The 23,688-nt window shown below is 35.8% G+C and overlaps 3 protein-coding genes and 1 long non-coding RNA gene across 6 annotated transcripts; 1 reads left to right on the top strand and 3 right to left on the bottom strand.

Moving 5' to 3' along the window:
• Positions 1–1,371: 1,371 nt before the first annotated feature.
• LOC122316651 lies at positions 1,372–2,576 on the top strand. Of its 2 annotated transcripts, none has more exons than XR_006244288.1 (2): positions 1,372–1,852; positions 2,328–2,576. It is a non-coding gene; the product is annotated as an uncharacterized LOC122316651 (long non-coding RNA). The 2 variants fall into 2 exon arrangements; XR_006244289.1 differs by having other exon boundaries at positions 1,372–2,135.
• Positions 2,577–2,808: 232 nt separating this feature from the next.
• Positions 2,809–5,366, bottom strand: LOC122316650 (protein RADIALIS-like 3). The gene is made up of 2 exons (XM_043133336.1): positions 4,159–5,366; positions 2,809–3,257 (listed from the first exon to the last, which is right to left on the bottom strand). The coding sequence occupies exons 1-2, from the start codon at positions 4,443–4,445 to the stop codon at positions 3,230–3,232; spliced, it is 315 nt and encodes a 104-aa protein (XP_042989270.1). The 5' UTR covers positions 4,446–5,366; the 3' UTR covers positions 2,809–3,229.
• Positions 5,367–6,126: 760 nt separating this feature from the next.
• Positions 6,127–10,507, bottom strand: LOC122316649 (peptide chain release factor 1, mitochondrial). 2 transcript variants are annotated; one of them, XM_043133334.1, is made up of 11 exons: positions 10,236–10,505; positions 10,055–10,158; positions 9,824–9,922; positions 8,903–9,086; positions 8,714–8,762; positions 8,546–8,624; positions 8,293–8,367; positions 8,138–8,215; positions 7,695–7,853; positions 6,667–6,762; positions 6,127–6,580 (listed from the first exon to the last, which is right to left on the bottom strand). In XM_043133334.1, the coding sequence occupies exons 1-11, from the start codon at positions 10,381–10,383 to the stop codon at positions 6,386–6,388; spliced, it is 1,266 nt and encodes a 421-aa protein (XP_042989268.1). In that variant the 5' UTR covers positions 10,384–10,505; the 3' UTR covers positions 6,127–6,385. The 2 variants fall into 2 exon arrangements, 1 of the variants encoding a protein (XP_042989268.1); XR_006244287.1 differs by lacking the exon at positions 6,127–6,580 and having other exon boundaries at positions 7,584–7,853; positions 10,236–10,507.
• Positions 10,508–12,494: 1,987 nt separating this feature from the next.
• On the bottom strand, positions 12,495–14,720 carry LOC122317105 (pectinesterase-like). The gene is made up of 2 exons (XM_043134026.1): positions 13,522–14,720; positions 12,495–13,428 (listed from the first exon to the last, which is right to left on the bottom strand). The coding sequence occupies exons 1-2, from the start codon at positions 14,504–14,506 to the stop codon at positions 12,734–12,736; spliced, it is 1,680 nt and encodes a 559-aa protein (XP_042989960.1). The 5' UTR covers positions 14,507–14,720; the 3' UTR covers positions 12,495–12,733.
• Positions 14,721–23,688: the final 8,968 nt, after the last annotated feature.

Here is a 23,688-nt window from a genome sequence, read left to right as displayed (position 1 = left end):
CTATCTTTAAGGTTTTTATACCTTGATGAAACGAAGTTTTTTCCTATAATAAAAATAAAAAAAATAAAAAATGTCTCACGCATTTTCTTAAAAAAAAAAAGGCAAATGTGAACCCACATGAAAAAAAAAATCAATTTTTATATAGTGAACTTTCTTATTTTTTAAAAAGAGTACGCTAGAGTTACAAACTTTGAGGACAGGTTTGGGAGTGAGATGAAATGAGAATTTTTGTTATTAGTAGTGAGATAGTTTGTGAATAATAGTGAAATAGTTTGAGTTGAGTATCTTTTGGGTTTTGGGAAATGATAGAAAAAAAGTTAAATAAAAAATATTATAAAATTAAAATATTGTAAGAATATAGTTTTATAATATTATTTTTGTTTAGGGATTTGAAAAAGTTTGAATTATTTGTTATTTTTTATTTGAAAGTTTGATTAATTTAAAAAATTTGTATTTAAATTATGGGATGAGGTGAAATAAGATCATATAAGAATTTTATATCTACGGCATATTCAAGAGGTTGTCAAATGCCATATCTGCTCATAGATTCTGTCTTTGGATTAGAATCGTAATGGGCTGCACCTTGCTCATGTCAATTTGGGGTTCTGATACAACTCCTTAGAAATTGTGGATGAGAAGTGCAAATACAAGATGGACACTCACGAAAGGATTGAAAATATGAGAATTTTTAGGGGCTGTTCCAACTTTCCTTATACAATTGGAAGGTGCAAATTTTCTCAAACGTTTTCTCTAGGAGATTCCATTTAATAACAACTCGTACCGTGCAGTTCCCTTGCTGCATTTCCTAGTTTCTGTTTCTTAAACATATTTAATCCTTTGCATAGCTTTTCACTTTAATTTTGTATATGTACTATACTTGGCATCACTGATATGAAGTAGACCAGGTTTTGGCTGAAGAGCATCATGACCACATGATGCAAACCATGTTTTCCATGAAGGTTGTCCTGCTTATGTTGCCCATACTATTAATCTGAAAAGCCTTTTTTATGCATGCAGATAAGCCAAAATTTATTATTTTAGGACCATGGCAAACTTCGCAGTGTCCATTAGAGTTGCATCTTCTTATCCTTATAGAACACCATCAAACTCGAGGGAATATTGTTCATTTCTAGCCCTATAGAATAATTGCAAACCTTTCTTTCAATCAATCCCCCTCGCATATATCTATTATCTGTTCAAAAGTAATAGAGATACTTCCATTTCACAGTCAACCCTTATTTACAATCAGGTGGGGATCGTCTAGATTTTTAGACAATTTTACGGTGGAGTTATTTAAATAATAACCATTATTTGAAATTAAGTAATTCAGATGATACTACCTTAAGGTACAAAATAAACTTAAAGAATTAGAGATCCTCTAAAATGTGACTAATATTGAGATGGGAAAATCGTAGTTATTTACTTGAACATACTTACCATGGTTCTTTTTTCCCCCGAGGACTTTCAGATTCCAAAAAGATTTTGTCTTTGAATTCTGAATTTTCTGTAAAAACGAGGTTGCACTGCAGTACCATGGTTGATCAGATTGGAGTACAAGGAGCAAAGAGGGGTAGTACGTTTATTTTCTCCTTCGGACTTTTATTTTCTGCCAGTACACAAAAGAGTAGTACATAGCCAGGTTGTTCAACTAAAAATCTCAAAGTACTTGTGCATGTACGACAACCTCCCTTTTGCCTTTTTGGCACTATATATAGAGCAAAATGACAGAGCATAGCCACAAACAGAAGCAGCCTGAGCCTGTGGTAAAAACAGAAGTTTTGAGGCAAAAATCTCATTGTTGGGAGATTGATTATTGTTGTGACAGTTGTTGAGATGGTGACAGATATGTGAGGTAAAGGTTAATATGTGAGGAGAAAGAGAAGTTTGAGAGACAACAGCAAGAGAACAAACATAGACAGGGAATGGGCAGAGCATGGATGGAACCATCGACAGGATTGGAGCCTGTTGTGGCTCTACTCATGCACTGCCTCTTCCCTGGCTGTGCCTCTCTCTTCTTTTCTCTCCTCTCCCCTACATTAATCTTTTAATTTGGTTTCACTCTCACACACACATTTCCTTATTCCTACACACAATTGCATATATTAATGTTTGTTCAAGCAAAAATGAGCTCCTAGGTACTTTCTTTCTGGTCTCTGAGGCTGCATTATATAACTAGTTTGTGATTTTGTCATTTTTTTATGCAGATCACTCGCATTCCATTGATTTGTATTTCTTTTGAAGTGTACTCAACAATTAGATCTGCTAAAAAGAAGAAGTGTCATATACCCAAGTTACTGTGCCTTGATTGTCAAATTGTTTCATTGCAGGTAATAGGTGCTATGTCTGCTGAAAAGTTCCATGAAGTTTGTGTTTCAGAAGCAATGCAAGCGTTTATCCATTATTGGATCTTCCGATAGAGAATCAGGAAATGAATTAGCATCAATCAGAAATGAATTAGCAGCAGCAAACCCATTACATATGATATTTCTGCTATCGCTATAAATTATGTATGCGAACACTTTGTTTGTACCATAATCTCTAGGACGAATGGCTTGTTGCAATTTGCAAGTAGCAAACACCTTGGAATGACAATCGTGGGTTTTGAATACCATTTCTTTTCTCATGTTACAAACTGCAGAACCATCCCAGGTATTCGAATGTTATGATGGTTTGGTCCTTCTCATATGCCAACCCAAGAGGTTCATTAAAAAAAAATTCACTGTGTCACACAACGAATTTCCGAACGGCAATGCAGAGATTACTCAAAACAGAACTTGTTTTGGCACACCTCATAACTAGAACAAAACGAGAATCAGAATGCACCTTCAGTGTCTTTCACATTCACGATATGGGTTAGGTTAGAATTGTTTCTGGTTCTCCGTACAGACCACCCTAGAGGGTCTATTGCAATTAAGTCACCCATATCAGTAAATTACGATTCCAAAAAAAAAAAACTACAGCGCACAGTATGGTGTTTTGAGTCCGAGTTGATAAACAATGCTTTAAACCAATTTCTGCTATTCACAGTTTGGAATTGGAAACTGAGTCTTTCTGGCTTGCTAGCAATTTCATGGACAGGAGACCAACTTCCATCAGTGTTGCAAAGAAGAGATTGATTGATTACCTTCGTAGACTACGGATAAAACTTCAAACAGATGCACTAACTATAACCAGCAGCTTTGTTCAGGCAGGCTGTGTGCTCTTGTAAATAGCCCGTCGGTTCCAGAGATCAGTTTATATCTAATCGAACGAGCATGCTGAAAAGCAAAGGATTACATTATCAGAAACTACAATACAGCATGAATCACTAAACCAACTGGACAGAATGAAACAATTAAAAATAAGAAAGGTGTCATGTTTAAGACAGTAGCGTTCTTTGTTTTCTCTGTTCACTTCTTTAAATTAACTCCTGGATCAGAGACCTCATCATTTTGAGCATATAACATGTGAAAAACAACTGATGAACAGTATAATATAGACATCATTTACTCCTCGGCAGAACATCAACAGGTGAACCAGAGGACTCATTGAGCCCAGGTACGGCTTATTCTATTGCTAGAGTTGCATATCTTTTTCCCTTAATATTGTGAGGAAAGAGAAATTAAAGGCAGACTAGGCAGTCGGGAAACTGGGAAGCCAAAGTCCTTTAATTTATCTGTAAAGGAAAGAAAAGTAGGACGTATTGCCGCCGAACCCAAAAAAGTTTGCTTTGCCTTTGTTTAGTTCAATTGAGAATGTTTAGAACGTGAATGGAAACGAGGTTTTGAATTTAACTTCAAGAATCAACGATAATGGATATGAAACTTCATATACGTACGTGTTTTATCACATGATCTTCCTCCCCTTCTTTGGATGAAGAATGCATTTCCTAAATTTCAATTTAATTCCATCGCGCATATTCTGATAAAACGGTAGAGTACTCCTGGTCAAAGGAAGGAACAAGAAGGAAATCCCTTGAAGAACAAAGTTAAGCCTTGCATCTTTATTTTTTATTTTGTAATCTTGATGAGATTTGAACAGATAAAGACAAAAAATTGATTCATGAGCGCATGAAAGACAAACAAAAGAAAAACGTGAACATGCAAAGCAAATCTAAACTAAATCGACATAGGAAGGGAGATTGAAGCAATTGTGCCGCAGCAAGAGAGAAAAACATACTTGTTATCTCCATCACTCCAGCATATGGATTGAGAGCAATCAACTTGAAGATAAGGGTGAGGTTCCCCCAGTTTATGGTCCAGCTTACCAGATTCTATAACCTGCAAATCCTCCAAAAGGGTCACATAATGTTTATGCACATCCTCTGCACTCTTCTTTCCCCCGACCATGGCTGCAACCATTTCCCAACGATCTGGGTCCCGTTCATCAACCACTGCCAAAGCCAGCTCAAACAATTTGTTCTCCTCCCAGCTCCACCCACACAAAACCTTCGGAAAATCATCCATATTTCTATCACTACACCACAACCCTTGTGATCACTCTGATTCTTCGAGCAAAATAACAAAAACCCAATAATCCAGTTACATTTTACTCTTCATCGAGGAAAAAATAAATGGTAAAAGGGAATCTTTTATGATACGTCCTCTGATTCCACTGCTCAGATTCTAACACCCCCGAATCTTTGGAGGAGTGTCAGCTATCTGTTATGAGCTGCAAATCTACCTCTGATATGCTTTTATTAAGGAGGACTTTTTGTCAGAGACAACAGGCCTCCTTATGCCTTAGCTCAGATCTAAAACATACAAGCAATGAAATATATAAAATAATAGTAAAATCTTGGCATGATGTCATTTTAATATGATCCCTTGGCCCAAAACTGGAAACCAATGATCAAAATCAGACAAAAACCTTGTACTTCATTGACCATCTCTTGCAAGACCAGGTATCTCTTTTCTTATTGCCTTCTTTCTTTTCCAATTTTGGCTTTGGATCCGAAGGGTAATGGATCCAGGACTACCTAAACAAATGTAAAAAAAAATTTATTACAAATGAGAATTTAATTAACCCAATAATGGAAAGTAACTGACATATTTCATCCACTGTCAATGGATTATCATTCAAAGTTTCTGCTTCTCTATCTTGTTGGAAAAGAAAGAGACTTCTGTGGATACAACTATAAAATGCCCAATATTTTCTGGTGAATTTCTTTTACAATTAATGGAGTCATTTTCAAGGACTTTTAAGTTGGCAGAGAAAGACTTGGAGGTAGAGAGAGATGAATCAAACCCGCAAAAGGAGATTGTGTTTCTTTGTTTATACATTTTCTCGATTGGATATGGTCGTGAGAGTGAAGGCAGTGAACAAAGGTAGAGCAACCCCACTTTTCCATTTTCTCTGATATGAGGTCCTCCGGGTAAAGGTTGCTTTTTGTAAAGATATGTTCAAATGTCGCCTTCAATCCGGACAGTTCTTGATCCAGGTGATTCGCATCCTATCTATTGGCATCCGTTCCAATCTTACATCTTGTTGAAAATATAAAATTTATGTTAATTATCATCTTTTTATTATTTTCTTACCTTATATCAAATGATTGAAATATATAAATTAAATAGTTTTTTTAAAAATAATTTGATTCCACATCCAAAATAGATTAAAAATGAAAAATAATATGACTTTTATTTGTGATAGATTTTACACCGTGACTCTGGCTGAAAGACTTTTGGGTCTTTGTTTTCATATTTCCTAGGTTAGGAAGATAGAACTTGTAAGGAAAAGTGGCAACATCTTTTTCACGTCCACTTTGTGCCCCACAAATGATATCAGCCAGCTTAGACAATCCCATCTACAGCCATCTTTGTTGAAGCAGCTGCGTCACATACATTTATTCTGCAAGAAGACGAGAATGCTAATCACGATTCTAACATATCTTTCCATGCAATGTTATGCTTTGCTTGCAAAGCAGAAATCATGATTTTCTTATCTTCTTGTTTGTGGGGGAGCACACCTTGTCTTGGATGACCATAAGAGGACGGTGAATTTTAATACAGAACATGTGATGAAGGTCTGTAAGTCAGGATCACGACCAACAATTTCAGGTATTCAATTGATCACGTGTTAATACCAACTTCATGTAACATCATTCACCAACCATTAATAATTAATTAATGTCACACCATTACACTATAATTATAGTGTAATAAAATTCTCTGAGTGAGAATATTTAATAAAATTTACCAGATACAGTCTAGACCTTGTATAAACTATGTTTGAGGACATGTGAAAAGACAACAAAATCATCCCCTTAGAGAAATATGAAACTCTCTCTTTCTCTCAGTGCGTCAAGAAATGTTTTTAGGAAAAAAAAAAAAAAAGGTCATTTTTAGTTGAATCCGTACAGTTAAAAAGTCATACATGCCCACCTTGGCCCATTACCAATAAACTCCTATCACTGGGAAGAACTAAAAGATGCAACTGCATCCATTTCCTGCCGCAAAAGAAGAGCATCAATGAAGACATCCAGATTTTCTCCCTGCATCACATCATCTATTGCATGATGCGTGATGCCAACGCGATGATCAGTGACACGACCCTGAGGAAAATTATAGGTACGGATGCGTTCAGATCTGTCTCCACTACCAATCTGTTCAAAGTGACAATAGCTCTATAAGAATCTCAAAATGATCGACAAACACTTAAATCTAATATCCATCTCACGCTCTCATGTACCTGCTCTGATCGAAGTTTCGATCTACTGATCTGAATTCTGGACCGTTCCATTTCATATAGCTTTGCACACAGCACCTTAAGCGCTTTGGCTTTGTTCTAATGAAAAATCACAGAAAGCAGAAGGAGAACGCAGGGATATTAAAATAACATGATAGAAAAAGACAATAACAAGATTGAGGAACGGTACATAAAGCACACTGCCTGTAGATTGGCTCATATTGCTGCCAGATATAGAGGTTAAAAAAGGGTAGTGTAACTAAGATGCATGTTACCTATGTTGCAGATAAACAACGAGCATGAGTCTAGCATCGATAGCTATGTAAACCTATGTTACGCATAATTTAAATAACACAGATTGCAGAAAAGAGACATTAATCAGTGAATCACAAAAACCCAAAAACTGTGTGCTGACTGCTTTACCTATTTCAACATGTGAATTTATAGAGAAAAACAGAAAACAAAAGGGCAGACAGGTTGATAGTTTTGGTGACAACATTACAACATTTAACAAAGGAGAAAAAGACAATAGAAAACTAAATTAGAGCATAGCTCTCACAACTGTATACCAAATAAAAGCAAAAAGAGATGGTAGGGGCAAAACATGATCCAACTACAGCCAATGCAAATTATGACATGATTTGGATAGTGAGTGGAGATGAGATGAAAGTTGAATAAAATATTGTTAAAATATTATTTTTTAATGTTATTTTTGTTTTGAGATTTGAAAAAGTTGAATTGTTTATTGTATTTTGTGTGGAAATTTGGAAAAATTGGAATGATTAGATGAGATGAGATGATTTGAGAGGCTTCTTGTATCCAAACAACCCCTTACTCTTCCTTTCCACTGACAAACTCATCACTTAACAATAGAATTCACAGGTAAATTAGGAAAGGTGTCAAATCTAGCAGATCTGCACCTCTGTTAAGTTATTATGGTTTCCAGGCGAAGGGAGAAAAAGGCAGATTGATTCCACAGCTTGCAGACAGTAAGTATGCACAACAGTTGCAGAAGTTCAGAACTATAATACCATATGCTGAGATCGCTCATCTTGTATGGCCACTGTCATCCCCGTTGGAATATGAGTTATTCTGACAGCACTGTTGGTGGTATTAGCATGCTGCCCTCCAGAACCACCAGACCTATAGGTATCAATTCTCAATTCTTCATTCCTCAACTGGACATCTACCTGCAGAATACCCAAAATATACATGGTAAAGAAAGTAGCATTTCCCTTGCAAAAAATTTAAACCACAACAACAGGGAACTATCAATCAGATGTCCATAAGATATCAATACTTGCATCTACACCATCGACAAACAAGTAAAGAAAAGCAATGAGCTATTTGTGGTGTAAAATACAGAGTTTAAAAACAAGTTTCATCTGGGAACCAGACAAAACTTTCATATATCGTTACATCCCATAGTTATTCAGATAGCATGTCAAGCCACGTCCAGCAAAAAATTCAGCACCTCATCAGCCTGAGGAAGGATAGCAACAGAAACAGCACTGGTGTGGACACGTCCAGACTTCTCTGTCACTGGGACTCGCTGCCAAAAGAAAAATGTCAGTCATTGGCACTTGATTTCATAATTGTGAGATAGGCAGGTTGTAATGATTAGTGAACCTGAACTCTGTGAATCCCCTTCTCAAATTTAAGTTTCCCGTAAACACCAGATCCTGAGATTGCCGCACTAGCTTCCTGGAAAGAACCACATGTCAAAACAAGGAAACATAACAACTAGACAAATTTAGTTCATAATAAAGGAAAAAAAAAAAAAAAAAAAAAAAAAGAGACAACAGACTTTCTATAATTTGGGAGCCCCATGGATTAAGTGGCATTTTTTAAGGAGAGGCTCAGCAGAGGAAGAAACAAGTACCTTGTATCCTCTAAGATCAGACTCTGTTATCTCTACAACCTCAAATTTCCAACCTTTCTTATATGAGTATCTCTCGTACCTGTCAGGATTCAAACATGTTAAACATATCAACTGAAAACTTGAGAATAATTTACAACAAGTGATGCTTAACCTGTTCAAGTAACTTACATTTTAAATATGTCCATTGCAAACAAAGAAGCTTCTTCCCCTCCAGTTCCTGATTAAAGGTTCATTCAATAACAAAAAGAGAAGAGAAGGGTAATAAATGCCTAAATTTGAAAAAAACCTATTGACAACAAGAAAGTAGGTCTTCAGCAAAACTTGAATTAGATGTCAATCCTTCCAGGTATTTGTTACCTGCTCTCACCTCCAAGATAGAGTCCCTCTCATCAGCATCATCCTTTGGAAGTAAAGACCTGAGCAGCAAGCTCTGCAGCCTTTTCTCTTCGTCAATAGCCTGACGTAATTCCTCTGTGACCATATCAAGCATGTCTTTGTCTTCTGGACATTCAGCCATCATTGACTTCAAACCATCAATTTCCTACAGACAGGAAAGAGACAACCATAAAATCACCATCCAGCCCTATTACCCAATGAGCTATGCAAGACCCATTGAAAGGAAGGAAGCATTTAAATTTCCAGGTTCAGAAGAATGTAAGATATAAATGGGCATGGATTAGAGACTTAGTGGCTCGAGCGCATTCTATTTTACAATTACACGTATGAAAACATACAAGATGGATTTTGCTTTTAATCAAATCGGTACATACGCCTTTTCAAAACTGGGGTTAGACCAAGGTTGAGAGCTGAAATAATGAAACGTGGTTTGTTTTGCAAGGTTTTACAGCTAAAAGAACAAACAAGAAGATTGGGAGCGTATTAGATGCCCAAGCCCATGACCTCTCTGACACTTTGATTGTTCTGTCTTTCAATATAATCAAACAATCCCTTCATTTTAAGAACACACTTAGCAGCATTTGTGCTATAAGGCAGATGCATGGTTTGGTCCGTATCTCTCAAATGGCAGCACACAGAAAGGAAACTAGACTTGTGAATGATTAACTAAAATAAATAAACGCTAGGCATTCACATCAAGTACCAAAGGGGAAGATGTTACACATTTATCATTAGGAAGAACAACCCAATACTTCCAACAAAAATGATAAACGAAAAATTCAACAGCTGCACTTGTTTAAAAGACAGAGTAGCAGCAGCAGCAGTAGTAACAGTACCTTCTAATTAGTTAAAAAGAAAAAAAAAAAAAAAAAGTAATAGTACCTTCTGTTTGGTCCTCAAGTGAGTTATAAGGTCCATACAACCACTGAGCTTCCGCAGCTCCTTATTGGCCCTCGCATAGTCTGCGGGTGACGCTTCTGGCTGTCTTCATTCAACATCAACAACTAAATACCATTTCCATGCCTTTTTTTAAAATCCACAACCCCCCACAAAACAAAAGAAAAAAGAACTAAATGGGAAGCTCTTATTAATGATTATTATTGTTATTATTACCTGGTTGACGAGATTTTGTAGAGAAGCGTTCCTATGTTCTATAGCCGACAACCTTTGTTCCATGATTCTAACGAGGTCGGACGATAGCTGATGTTGCTGCACTTCTGTAATTTACCGAAACTTGTTCACAAGCTCAATGTATTTTTCAATTAAAAATTTTGAGAGAGACAGGTAACTGTACCGTCAGAGTAAGAGCGAAAACATCTGGAAACCGGTGAATGAAGAATAGGAGCATGAGGGTGGGAGTATCTGTGCCGCGAAATTGGAGCGGCGGATTCTAAACGTTTCAGAGCCCTCGCCAGATTCCGCCATGCTCCATCAACCCTCATTCTTTCTTATTCGGACACAGGCTGAGGAGGAGAAGGACGACGACGTGCCCGTGGTTGCGCCGTGTGCGGCCTGAAGAGCTTCCTCTTCTTCTTTGTCTTCTGTGCGTGTGTTTTCGTTCTAAAAGGGCTAGGGCCGGGCTTGCTACGCTTAGAGTTGCTTTTCCGTATACGGCCCCAGCTAGGTTTGGGCCTGCATCATCCATGCAGGAACTTGAAATATAGCTTTCATATTTTTTCTGCTGATATTCCATTCCATTAATATTAGTATCAATAATGCTACGTGCAATCATGAAATATGTAAATATTATATAATTATTTCAAAAAAAGTAAGATTCATGATCAAAAAATTAATTTTTTTTATATATATTTTGTATTAATTCATTTTTTTCAAAGAAACTGCATGTCGTTTGCACAACCACGACTGCAAATATCATTTCTCTATTAGTATCCATTCACATTTTTTATCTCCAATTACTGTGACTGATATGAGATATTTTAAATGATTTTTATTTTTAGCTTAAACAATAAATCACTTAAAATACATAAATCAACCCGAACTATTGAAATTTTAAAATATATATAGAGAACGAACACTAGAAGGTCATAAAAATTACTCTCAATCGTGTAGTTACCTAATACTTTTAGTAAGGCACATTTTTTTTTTTTATATTACATCAGAAATTTGCATTCATCATAAAAAAGTTAAAAAACAACCAAAAGTAAGAAAAATTTCATTTACAGTCATCAAGTGGAGACTAAAGTCTTTTATTAAATGAGAAAAAAATTATTTTAAAATAAATATTTTAATAATTTTAAAAAACTTTAAAAATAAAATTATTTATACCTACATTACAATCCTAAACAAAGATGGTACTTAGCATTGCTCCAAAAGCAATTACATGGCTGCATCTAGTAAAGTTCTAGAAAGAATCAAATGTGGACATTGCCCCACCACTGTACAGTATCATGTCTCATTCTATCATGTCTTGCAAGCAAATGAGCAGCCTCAGTTCCTTGTCTACCAATATGAGTGACATCAAAATCCACAAATTGCCGAAGGAGAAACTGAGTTTCTGCAATCAAAGACTCCGGACTGGCTTCAACAACCAGTACCAAGGATTCCCCTTCCAAGATCAAATCAGAAATACCCAAGTTTAAAACCACTGTAAACCTCATAGTGCCGCCAAAGGTTCAATTTCATCTACTTCATATACACCAACTTTCTTATGATAAAAAGCCAATTATAGTACCTCTCCACTGTCATCACGTACAATAACTCCAACACCTGCAGACCGAATAAAGTTGAACACAGCACCATCAAAGTTAAGTTTTACCTTACCCCTTACAGGTGGAGACCATGAGAGTAAACTTCACTACAGAGTCGTTGTGCTGAAATAAACACAGATTTCCATACCCCCATGCAACTGTGAGAAAAAGTGGCACATAAGCCATATCGTTTACCAACAAATCCCAAACCAGATTTGCAAAATCTGTAGCTGCATTCGGCAAAGCCAACACCTTAGGACAGCGATCAACCCAAACTATAACTGTAAAGCTTGACACCCATAGAGTGCATGTTTAATATCCTCAGGAGCCACTTTACATTGATCACACAAATCTGAATGGAGAATTTCTCTTTTCATTAAATTCATCTTTGTAGGCAAATTATCATGATGACAAGACCTCCAAGCAAAGTTCTTTACCTTATTAGGTAACTTAAAACACATTTTGATTACCATATGTGGCACAACAAGTTACAATAAATTATTTTTCATTAGTCGTTATGTTTGGGATGATAGAATATATATATATATATATATATATATAAGAACTATATATGTTTTCATTCTATATACACATGCAGTATCTTGAAAATTGGTTAATGTCACTCTTACAACGATAGAAGCTAGTGCAGGAGCGAGTTTACTCCAATCATCTATAATTTTATTTATTATACAACATCATCCAATCATCAACCCATAATGTATTATTAAGTTAATTATTAAAAAATTATTTTTTATATTTCATTTTTCCTTGCAAATTAATCAAGTGATATCATATATAATGAGGAGTTATACATGAGGACACAATTAGAAGGGAGATCATGATCATAATGAAAACGGCCTAATCAAGAACCCATGCATTATATAGGAAGCGATCATAACGTACATATTATATCATGTAATATGGTTTCTTATCATGATCCAATTTTCGTTACGTACACTTGCATCCATGTTAACATTATAAAAAGGTAGAATGATATTTGATCAATGATCTTAATTGGTTTCTCCTGCATGCTTAATTTCTTGGATTCAATTCACTGATCCATGCGTGCCCTAATTACATATTCTCAGTGTCTGAAGCCAGGTAAGTAAGGAACTCCGGTGGCCTTCAACCATAAGTTCCCTTGGATGAAAGGAGCAACGGTGAATTGAAGAGCCTCATTCCTTCCCATCACTCTAACATTCTTCCACCTGACCCTCCTGTTGGTCTTAGCGCCGGGGCCACGGTTCCCGTACTCGAGATAGCTACAGGTGTCGAGAGCAAAGTTTCCTGACCATGGCAAATACCCCACTGGCTGGATAAAGTCTCCCAATGTTGACTCCATGATTACAGTCCTAGCGTACTCCTTCCATGGCCTGCCCAAGTATGTTAGGGTCTTGAACCTTGTTGGGAACAACTTCTGCTCTGGGACGATCCTGCAGTTGTGGATCACCAACCCTGTGGTCTCACGCTTGTCGGCTCTGCCTTGTGCTGTCACGGTGTTTAGTTGGTTGTCCATTGGCTTCCTCACGATGATCAAGGAGTTCTGGATCACGGTAGAAGAGTCACCGAAGATGAAGTCAACTGTGCCGGAAACGACGCAGTTGCGATAGAATTGTCTGTGTGCCTGGACGTACAACGAGTCTTGGTAACCATCCACTCTGACATTGAAGAAGGCCGACATATCAGATTGGACGCGGAGAGACACAGCTTGGTGTCCCTCAGGACCGGCGGTGTTTTGGAATCCCATCGACTTGCAAAGGAACCTCTCTCCAATGGCCGCTGCATGCGCAAACAATAGTCATGAATATCAAGCAAACTACAAATAGTGATTTTCATCAAAGTCAGTCGAATTAGAGGCTAGATGGAACTTACAGAAAGTGGCAGTCTTGAAGGTGGAGAATCCATCGCGGTTGCTCTTACGGCCAGTGACAATGGTCTTTCTGGGTCCATCACCATACATGAAGATGTTCTTTTGATCCTTTGCCACGGTGATGTACTCGTCATAGACTCCGGTCTTAACATAAATGACATACCGGCCTCTAAGGTTCTTGGGGTAAGCGGCGAGTGCTGCAGCAATGGTCTTGAAGTGCCCGCTACCATCCTTGGCCACAACAGCGTTGGGTACGACACCACCATTGTTGTGCGAAGCCAAAAGCTTGCGGTCGGAGGCGGAGAACCATGATGGATACCCGTCCTGGCTAAGGAGTCGACGACCACTGGGCTTGATTTTAAACTCCAAACCAAAGGACTTAAGAAAATCGGCGAGCTCGGAAACGATCGCGAGAGCGTTGCTGGTGAGTGCAGAGGCATCTTGAAGGTTCTGTTTCATGAGGCTATGGTATTCGGGTGCCTCTTCGAGCCCATCAAGGCAGGTTTGCTGGTACGAGATGACAGCGCTCAACCAGGTCTTAAGGTCAGCACTCCGGTCATTCTCGGTGTGCATGTTGGCGTCTCCGACCGTAGAGAATGAGGCCTGGAGCTCGTCGGCGGCAAATTGTAACAAGTCCTTGCAATCTTCGGCTGACATTTTCACCCTGGGGTTGGCGCCGGACATGTTCTGAATGAGTTTATCGGAGAAGTTGGACGCCTTGGCCACCTCGTTGATGGTTGATTGGATAGCAGCCTTGAGGAATTCCTTAGGGTCGGTATTTCCATTCTCTGCCGCAGAGCTAAGGCTCTTCTGGCAAGCTTCCTTGTAATCTGTCTTTCCGCAGATCTCGGCTACGGCCTTCATTGATGGAGACAGGTTCTCGCCCGCCTTTGTGCTGCCATTGTGGTGAACGACAGCCACAACAGCAATAGCCACACCGACAACAAGAATAAGAGAAAAAATCGAAACAACTATTTTGCCTAACATCTTGATCTTAGATCTTATCCTTTTTCTTTCCTTGATTCACTGGGTGTATATCTCACCCCGAATCAAAGCAGAAAACACTCCCAGCTTCCCCCGCCAACCCGAATGAGATTCAATATATAGGCGAGCGGGTCGGAGAGAACGATCGACTTGTAATTGTAGATACTTCAGAAAGAGAGTAGCTTAATTCCTCTCTATAATCTTGGATGAGGAAGATAGGGATGCGCATGGAAGGCTTTTATAGGAGTTGAAGTTTCTTAAATTAGGGTGAAATATATACCTAGTACGTACGTAAGTAGTTTGTTTCTTGTTTTGTAAGGCTGCATGCATGCATGGACGTGCGTTGTTAATAAATTAAGTTTGGATGGTTGACCGGTAGGTATGGGTGGATGAGTTGAAATGTATGGCTAAGGACAAACGATGCTAAATATAGGTACGTAATTAATTATAAGACATTATCGATGGTACGTGTTCAAATTAAAACACCCAATTATCATAATTATTAATTTTTAACTTAATTTTCCATGCATGCAATAATATCTTAATTAATTAATTAATTAATTAATTCCCGGTTTCATTAATTTGGCTGGTTTTGATGGCTCTGCGTTGACACAGGATCGATCATGAGTTAGTTCGTGAACAATAATCAATATTAATCAATAGGATCAGTACGTACTACTGATCATCATCATCAAATCTTCGATATATCGAAATTAATCTTGGATACATATATAATAGTCTACATGATATTATATATATATATATATATAATTTTATATACAATTATTTTTATATATTTTTTACATATTTTATTAATATGATTGGCTATATTATATTATTTTTATATAAAATAATTAATTTAACTAATTACATAAGTTGCGTGTAAAAAAAAAAAAAAAGAGCAAAAATATATAACTAATAAAGAACTCTCGAGCATTCCTGTAGTTTCTTGCAATAATATTGCAAGTCTTACATGGATGGGCCTTACTGGACAATCGACGCTTTGGGAGTAATGTAAATGGCGGGCACGTGTCAATATTGAAAGTGGCTCAAAAGCTATCGATCAGCCCATTTCCGACTTTGACGGACAAAAAAAAAATGATAATTACAAAATCATAATAGATAAAGCTTAAAATGTGAGATCATGTACCGCAACAAAATTAAACTGTTCAATCAAAATCAATCATTGGCACTAATTAATTTTAGAGGGATCTTCTCCAAATCACTAGTATGGTTATCAAAATTGCATGTCAGTTTTCATAGTTTCTTTATAAAAAAAAAAAAAAAAAAAATAGACTCCATCATAAAAATGATAAAAAACATCTATTCTTTTTTAATGAAATTCATTTTTTTTTTTTTATAAAAGACTTGCGTAATACTTATCTATTTGGGTTTGTATCTAGCTTACTTGCATTCCAAACCCGACAAGGTGGGTGCACAATTCTAAATTTTCACAAAAATTTTAGATAACAAGATGACTTCTTCGTGTGAATAAAACCTCAACATCTCATTTTATTAGAAAACAAAAGCCTTCCATAAGGGTATAATCGAGCCGGGCAGGTTTTTGGATTGCTAAGTTTGGCTTAGTTAGAAAAACTCAGAGCTTGAAACTTTTATATAATTTTTATTCAAGCTCAACTCCGGAAGCTAAGATTCCAATTTGAGCTTGAACTAAAAACGAGCTCGAGTAGAACTTGGCTGAGCTCGAGTTGTTTGTTTTTTAATAAAATTTAATAATTAAGAAATGAGATAAATAAATAATAAAATAAAATTTTAATAGATTTTTTTACAACTAACAAGTTGAACCTTTATTAAATTAGGAAATTATAAAAATTTATAAATAATTAATATGTAACTAGTTGATATTTACCATAATAACAATATATTATATGTCTACATAAATTACTAATACGTATACATAATATGATAGTATATATCAACATTTCAAAAATATTTCTCACATACTAATATATGAAATTATTAAATCTCATCGACTAACAATTGTACAAATTATAAAATATAGATATGAAGTATGTTCAATATAAAGGCACAAATGACTAGGCATAAGTAATTAGGTTACATGCATACTATATATTTAATTATAAAAGATGCTATGCTTATATTATTAAATAATATATATAAATATATAGAGGTGTATGTATATATTTGTTAATGTATGAATGAGTTTTAATCAAGTCAAGCTAATGAGTCGACTTGGGCATAAACGAGTAGTTCCTAATGAGTCTTAGCTGTGTCGAGTTAAATTTAGTCATGTATGTGTTATTTACTAATCGAGCGGGTATATTCTTTCACGAGCAAGTTTTTTTATTTTCGCAAATTAAGTTCGAATTGAATTTAACAAGATGAGTATCAAACGGACTATCAAACAAACTAGTTTATTTATAACCCTAACCTTCCATAATGACCATTAATCTCAATACTCCTTAACATTTTTAACAAAATATCTTAGGTTCGGTTTGGATATCCAAATGAGAAACAAACTATCTCATTTGGACTATATGATCTGGCTTTCCAAGCGATGACAAGTGAGTTTTTATTTCATCTCTACATTTTCAACAACCACAAATTGTTTTCAAATTATTATTGGAATAAACAATAATAAGTAAAGGAAACAGTTTAACGTCACTCTCTTCTCATCATTCCCGCATACCTTTTTTTTTTTTCCTTCCCATTTCGTCCATTCTTCCTCATTGTCTTTTGGTATGGTGTCTTTATTTATAGATTTTTTAATAATAATTAATTATTGCTTTTCAAAGTTAAGTGCACTGTCTTCTAGCATACGGTCTTTGTTTATAGATTTTTTAATTAATAATAAATATTATTTTCTATTAATATATTCATAACTATTATTTAATAATTTTAAAAAAAAATTAACTATTGATGTGACTCACCCTTTTATCAAATCTCAAAAAATTAAAATTATCTGATCTCATCTCATTATCTAAATACATATTTTTTTTTATAAATCATCTCATCTCAACTTAAAAATTTTATTACTATTCAAAATATCTCATCTCATCTAATTTGAATTGTATAACTAAACGAGGTATTTGCTTCTCCAACATCCATGGATCATCGATTCAGGAGCCAATGAACACTTGATCGGTTTATCTTATTCCTTATCTAAGTTAGATACTATGACATCTCCAAAGAGCGTTAAACTTTCTAATGGTTCTCTTGCTAAAGTTACAGGCATTAGATCCACTAACACCACCGATTCTATATCATTGTTATTTGTTTTATACGCTCCTAGTTTTCCCTTTAGTTTAATGTTTATTAGTAAAATTACTCAAACTCTTCAATGTTTCGTGACTTTTTATCTCTTTATATGTATCTTTCAGGATCTCAAGACGGGGAAGAAGATTGGTACGGGGCATGAAACTGGTCGTCTATATTACCTTAATGTCAAATAGTCACCTACTCGAGCCCTAGTCACATCCTCATCATCTGCTTTTGAATGGCATTGCCGCCTTAGACACCCATCCATTTCTCTTTTGAAACGTCATGTTAGGAATTTTGAAAAGGTGTCTCCCTTTTCTTGTGAAGCATGTTAGTTTAGCAAACATCATCGTGTGTCTTTTGTACCTCCAGTTGATAATCGAGCTTCTAGTCCTTTTGAGAAATAGTGACTCGGTTGGAATTGACAGGCTAAAAAAATTCCTACATGATCAGTTTCAAACAAAAGATTTAGAAAAACTTAGATACTTTCTTGGAATTGAAGTCGGTAGATCAAAGAAATGTATTTTAACCTATCTCAGAGAAAATATGTACTTGACATTCTGGAAGAAACTTGCATGTTGGGTGCACGGCCCATTGACACACTTATGGATCCAAATCGTAAACTCTTGAAAGATAAAGGATAGTTGTTTGGAGATCCAGGTCGGTATAAAAAACTTTTTAGTAAATTGAATTATCTTACTATTAGTAGATCTAATATCTCTTATGTAGTGAGTGTAGTGAGCCAATATCTAAAAATGCCCAGGGTCTCACATTGGGATGTTATAATTTATATTTTTCGTTATCTTAAGCGAGCTCCCGGCATTAGATTGTTGTATAAATCAAATGGACATTTTAGAATTGAAGCATTTTCAGATGCTGATTGGGCTGCATCTCCTTCAGATAGAAGATCGACTACTGAATATTGTACCTTTGTAGGATGTAACTTGGTTACGTGAAATAGTAAGAAGTAAACAGTAGTAGCATGGTCTAATGCAGAAACTGAATACAGAGTAATGGCTCACACAACTAGTGAGCTGACATGGTTGCAACACTTTCTTCAAGAGATTGGGTTTCCAGCTCCTGTCCATTTTCAGTTACTTTGTGATAACCAAGCTGCAGTGCATATTGCATCTAATCCCGTTTTTTATGAGAGGACTAAATACATTAAGATTGATTGTCACTTCCTTTGGGATAAAAAACTAAGCGGTGACATTTCTACACCCTTTGTGAAGTCTTCTGATCAACTTGCAGATATATTTACCAAACCATTGTATTGTAAACGATTAAAACTTATTTGTTCCAAATTAGGTTTACATGATATATATGCACTAGCTTGAGGGGGAGTGTTAGAGGGTATGGTTATAACTAGTGTATATAACGGTGTTAGTGTTATTTGTATATAGTATATATAAGCTCAAAAGATCAATAAAATATCACTTGAATTTCTCTCAATACTAACTACACATATTAATGTTTCATAGATGTGCATGATGGCAACAACGACATGGATCTCTTCTAATACTCTGCCATGGTGGAAAGCATACTCGATCGATCACCAGGTTGTACATGGAGGCCAGAGATAGAGAAACAAGCTGCTTTGCAAGAATATGAGGTACTGCTTTATATGTACTTTCTTCTCCAAGAATTTTCTCTTGCAAATCATGACCTTCAGTTCTGGTTTGAAGATTTAGATCTTCAATAGTTTACTAAAAAAATTTTATTCCTTGGTCGTGTTTTGAAGATACTCTACAATATTGAAATTGAGAAATCATGCATATGGAGATGAAAGGGATGAGAATGCGAATGAAGAAAAGAAACGTGATTGAACATGCAGCATGCAAGGTGAGACCGGATAATCATTTTCTGTATGGGAAAATGTTATTTCAGATCGAGGGATTGAAGGGCTATATATTTTCTCTCTCTTATTTGCTTGTCAAGGCTTATTAAAAGCAAAAGGAGGAATATTATCCTTCTCACAATTTTTTTCATCACTCAAAATATTACCATACTTATACACAATATATTCATAATATTCTAGCGCATATATATTGTAAGAGTAAAGCTTGGGAAGGGTGTGAAAAACATTTTCCCACCAACCAATGACAAACATATACCTAGGTGTGAAAAAATCACTGAAATGCACCTGCATGTAGATGCCCAGCCCTCTCTTGAGCCCATCTTCACTCTCCCTCTCCCTCTCATCTTCACTCTCCCTCTCCTGCCCAGCCCTCTCCTTTCTCTCCCTCCCATCTGCGATGCCCCATGTCGACGAATCCACACCGAAGCCCTCTAGAGCCCATCTGCACACGTCCACGCCGAAGCCCTCTCCTTTCTCTCCCTCCTGTCTGCACTCCTCCACCACTGACAAAAGCCCCCAAATAAAAAAACATCCCTCTCCTTCTTAGCATACTTTCATCAATTTCTTCTGCAGGATAACATATTTATACCATCTGTTGTCGAAAAACAAACAATATTTACAAGGACTACTCTGAGTTTTGACTTAAAAGGAAAGTTTCCATTTTGGGATGGCACTTCTCCAAGTAACTCAACACAAAAGGTGATCATTTTTTTTTAGATTCTAAGAATCTATAAAAATACTAATATTGAAGTAAAGAAGCTAGATTGAACCAGAAAATACCGGCGAAAGGAAATGAAACACCATAGCCAAATGAAGAAAGGAAACGATACATCAAAACAAAAAAGAGGTAGTACCCTTGTTTAGTTGTTGACAGCGACCAAAAAATTGCATAACTCCATTGGATACTCCTCACAACAAAAGCAAGTTGATTTCTTAGGTTTTTTGGCACCCCATCTCGAGTTTGAATGCCATTAGCCATTTTCCAACAAGCAACTCTTTAACTGATCTTATAGAATTTGGAAGGTCATCAAGTTATCAACCCTTTGCTCCAAAGGCACTGGTTTCCGCTTTTCAAGCTGACCCAGCTGATGAATATTATTTGATTTTCGGTGGAGTGAAAAAAAATAAAAAATAAAAAAACTCCTCTAGCATTCTATCAAGAATTCATGATTTTAGAAACCAATCAAAGACAATATAACTCAGACCCACTTGGGTTGTTATAGCCTATAATGATGTGGGATGGAACTGTTCTTTGGAAAGAAAATCTGTCGACGTGGAGCATCGTAGATGGGAGGGAGAGAAACAAGAGGGCTAGGCGGGAAAGGGAGAGTGAAGATAGGCTCAAGAGAGAGCTGGGAGTCTACGTGCGGTTGCATTTCAATGACGTTTTTCACACCTAAGTGTGTGTTTGTTATTGGCTGGTGGAAAAATATTTTTCACACCACCCATCCAACCCCAATCTTTACTCATATTGTAATATGGCTTATTATTTATCATATATAATTTATTATATAAATTAATTAGTATCAACTAGCAAGTATCATTAATTTATTATATTTTCATATTTTATGTGGCCTCAAATATGTAACCTTCAAATTCTCAGTCATTCTCCCTTCTTCATCTCATTTTCTATTATATTTTATTATCTAGCATGGAATTAGAGTCATCAACTTCCTAGTGTCTCTCGCAACGTTTTCTTCCATTCGTGATGAGTCTCATATTCAATATATTATTTGGTGTCCTTTTCCATTCACCACACATTCTTTAGAGGCTTCCTATGCACTTAATAGACCACTGCCCTCCTTTTTATCATCAATATCGTACATCAGTTTGCTTACACACCCTATACAACTTCTATTGTCGTTTTATTTATACCATGAGTCGTAGAGACTCCGTCTGTTGGATTGTCAGTCAGATCCCCAAGTCTCATCCACATGGTCAGCAACCTAATCTTATTTTCAAATTCAAGATGGCGTCTTCATCATCATCCTGAGTTTTGGAAATGTTAAATCTTACCATACTTATGATAGAATGTATTCATAATATTCTAACATGTATATAACAATGACTTATTTTATACTATATTTATTTTATTGTGTAAATCAATTAGCTTTATCGTTGATTTATTGTGTTTTCATGCTCTCTCTTGCATTTTTCACCTATAAATATGGATAGATATTATGTATTCAATGACAATTATTGAAAATAATCGTTTACGTTTTCAACCGTTGGTTTGAGTTTAGCTTGTATTTTCAGTAGGTTTAATGTTGCCTTTTTTCTGATCTTCTTCTTTTTTTCTCTCTGTAACTTTGCTTCATTTGCTCACCTAAAATCTTATGGGCTTTGCTATATACAGTTGCCAGATACAATCGGCGTGCAGTCGGCTGTACGGAATGAATAAAAAAAAATTATAAAAAAATTTTTTTATATTCAAAGGGACCTACATGAATTATAAAAAGTTATAAAAATAATTTTTTTTTTATGTAAGTCCTGTATTAATTTTTTTTACAACTGACTGCACGTCGACTACATCTGCCGACTGTAAAAAATATTTCTCAAATCTTATTTATATGAACTCAATCGGTGGTCAGAAGTCAAAATGCAGACCGGCCCACGTTGTTAAAACAGTATCGAAAGAGATCTGATTCCATAGTACTTTGGTAATGTTTAAAACTTAAACTTTATTAAGTAATGAAAAAGAAAAAGAAAGGAAATGGGAAGTCATTGATCAAACATATTTGTAATTATGAAGCTTGTAAATGCTGCACATTTCTGTTTTAAAAGAATAATACTAGTATGTCACCTTATTTTAACTGTTCATGCATTTAAATTTTTATTAAAATTTTGCTTATTGATTAAGAAAATGACGATTAGTGTATTGGTATTATTTTAAAAAAAGTTTAAACATATTAAAAAAATGTTTGAAATAAAAAGTAAAAATAAAAAAGTATAATTTACACTGAGGGACCATCGAGTGGACAAATTGTGGAAGCATAGTAGCACTATTCTTTAAAAAAATAGTGAATATAAGACTTCTATATATATAATAATTAATTTTTTAATAATAAATTTTATTTTTTCAAAAAATAAATACGTAGTGCTAGTACAATCCACTAAGATTAACATTACTCTAAAACTAAGGGCTTGTGTAGAATCGTGTCTCCTTCCTCTGTCCTCTTGGGATTTTCATCAAGAAGTCACTCCTTGAATTCTGGATTCAGGCAATTGGGGAAGTTCAGTATGAAGTCATCATTTGCAACAGAGAAGCTAGCTGGCAAGTTGTCTTTAGAACGAAGAATGGCATCAGTTGTCCACTAAAGATAATTTTTGCAATTTGCTCAATGTTTACGAGAATCTAAAAACAGTTGGGGCATAATGGCATATGCTGTCTGCAAATTTAATCAAAAAGCAAGCAAAAGAAAGAAAAGGACAAAAGCACCAAAAAGGAAGAAGAAAAGCTCTCCATCAAAAGGAAGTTAGATGATGAGGAGGCGGTGGTGAATTAGATTGCCGGATTGGTATCTGAACAAATATTTTCATTATTTGGGGACCAAGCAACTTCAGAATATGCTATCCCTTGTCACAAAGGCAAAGGCCGCCGCCTTAGGACCCGCACCCACTTCTTTATGGTTGTGCTAATAGTAATATTCATTATTTTTTTAGGTCCATCACCGTACTTGAATGCATTAAAATAGTTGCAATTATCTGTGTATAGCAAATTATAATACGCAAGAATGATTAAAATGAGAGAGAGAGAGAGAGAGAGAGAGATTAATGAATTTCAATTAGAAGACCCACAGAAATGACATCTCATAAATAAATTATTAGGGTCAATTGTAATACGTACACACCTAGGGCCCATCTTTCTCTTCTCAATTCCTAAGGAAAGAAAATGGGCTGGCTGATCAATCGAGTTCAGCCACTCCCTTTAAGTAGGTAAGGGGGTTGGTTTGAGAGTCCGTCCACGCTGACGCGGGAATATCAACATGCTGAAGTAGTCAAGAAATTATAAACAGCTTTCATTCTCGTCTCCGTCTCTCTTCCCACTTCTTGTTATCCAACAAGCAGCGCGAATACTACTCATAAA

Source organism: Carya illinoinensis, chromosome 7 (assembly GCF_018687715.1).
Source record: "Carya illinoinensis cultivar Pawnee chromosome 7, C.illinoinensisPawnee_v1, whole genome shotgun sequence".
Lineage (NCBI taxonomy): Eukaryota > Viridiplantae > Streptophyta > Magnoliopsida > Fagales > Juglandaceae > Carya > Carya illinoinensis.
Note: the sequence above shows the minus strand (reverse complement) of the source record. Positions and strands in the feature narration are given on the sequence as shown.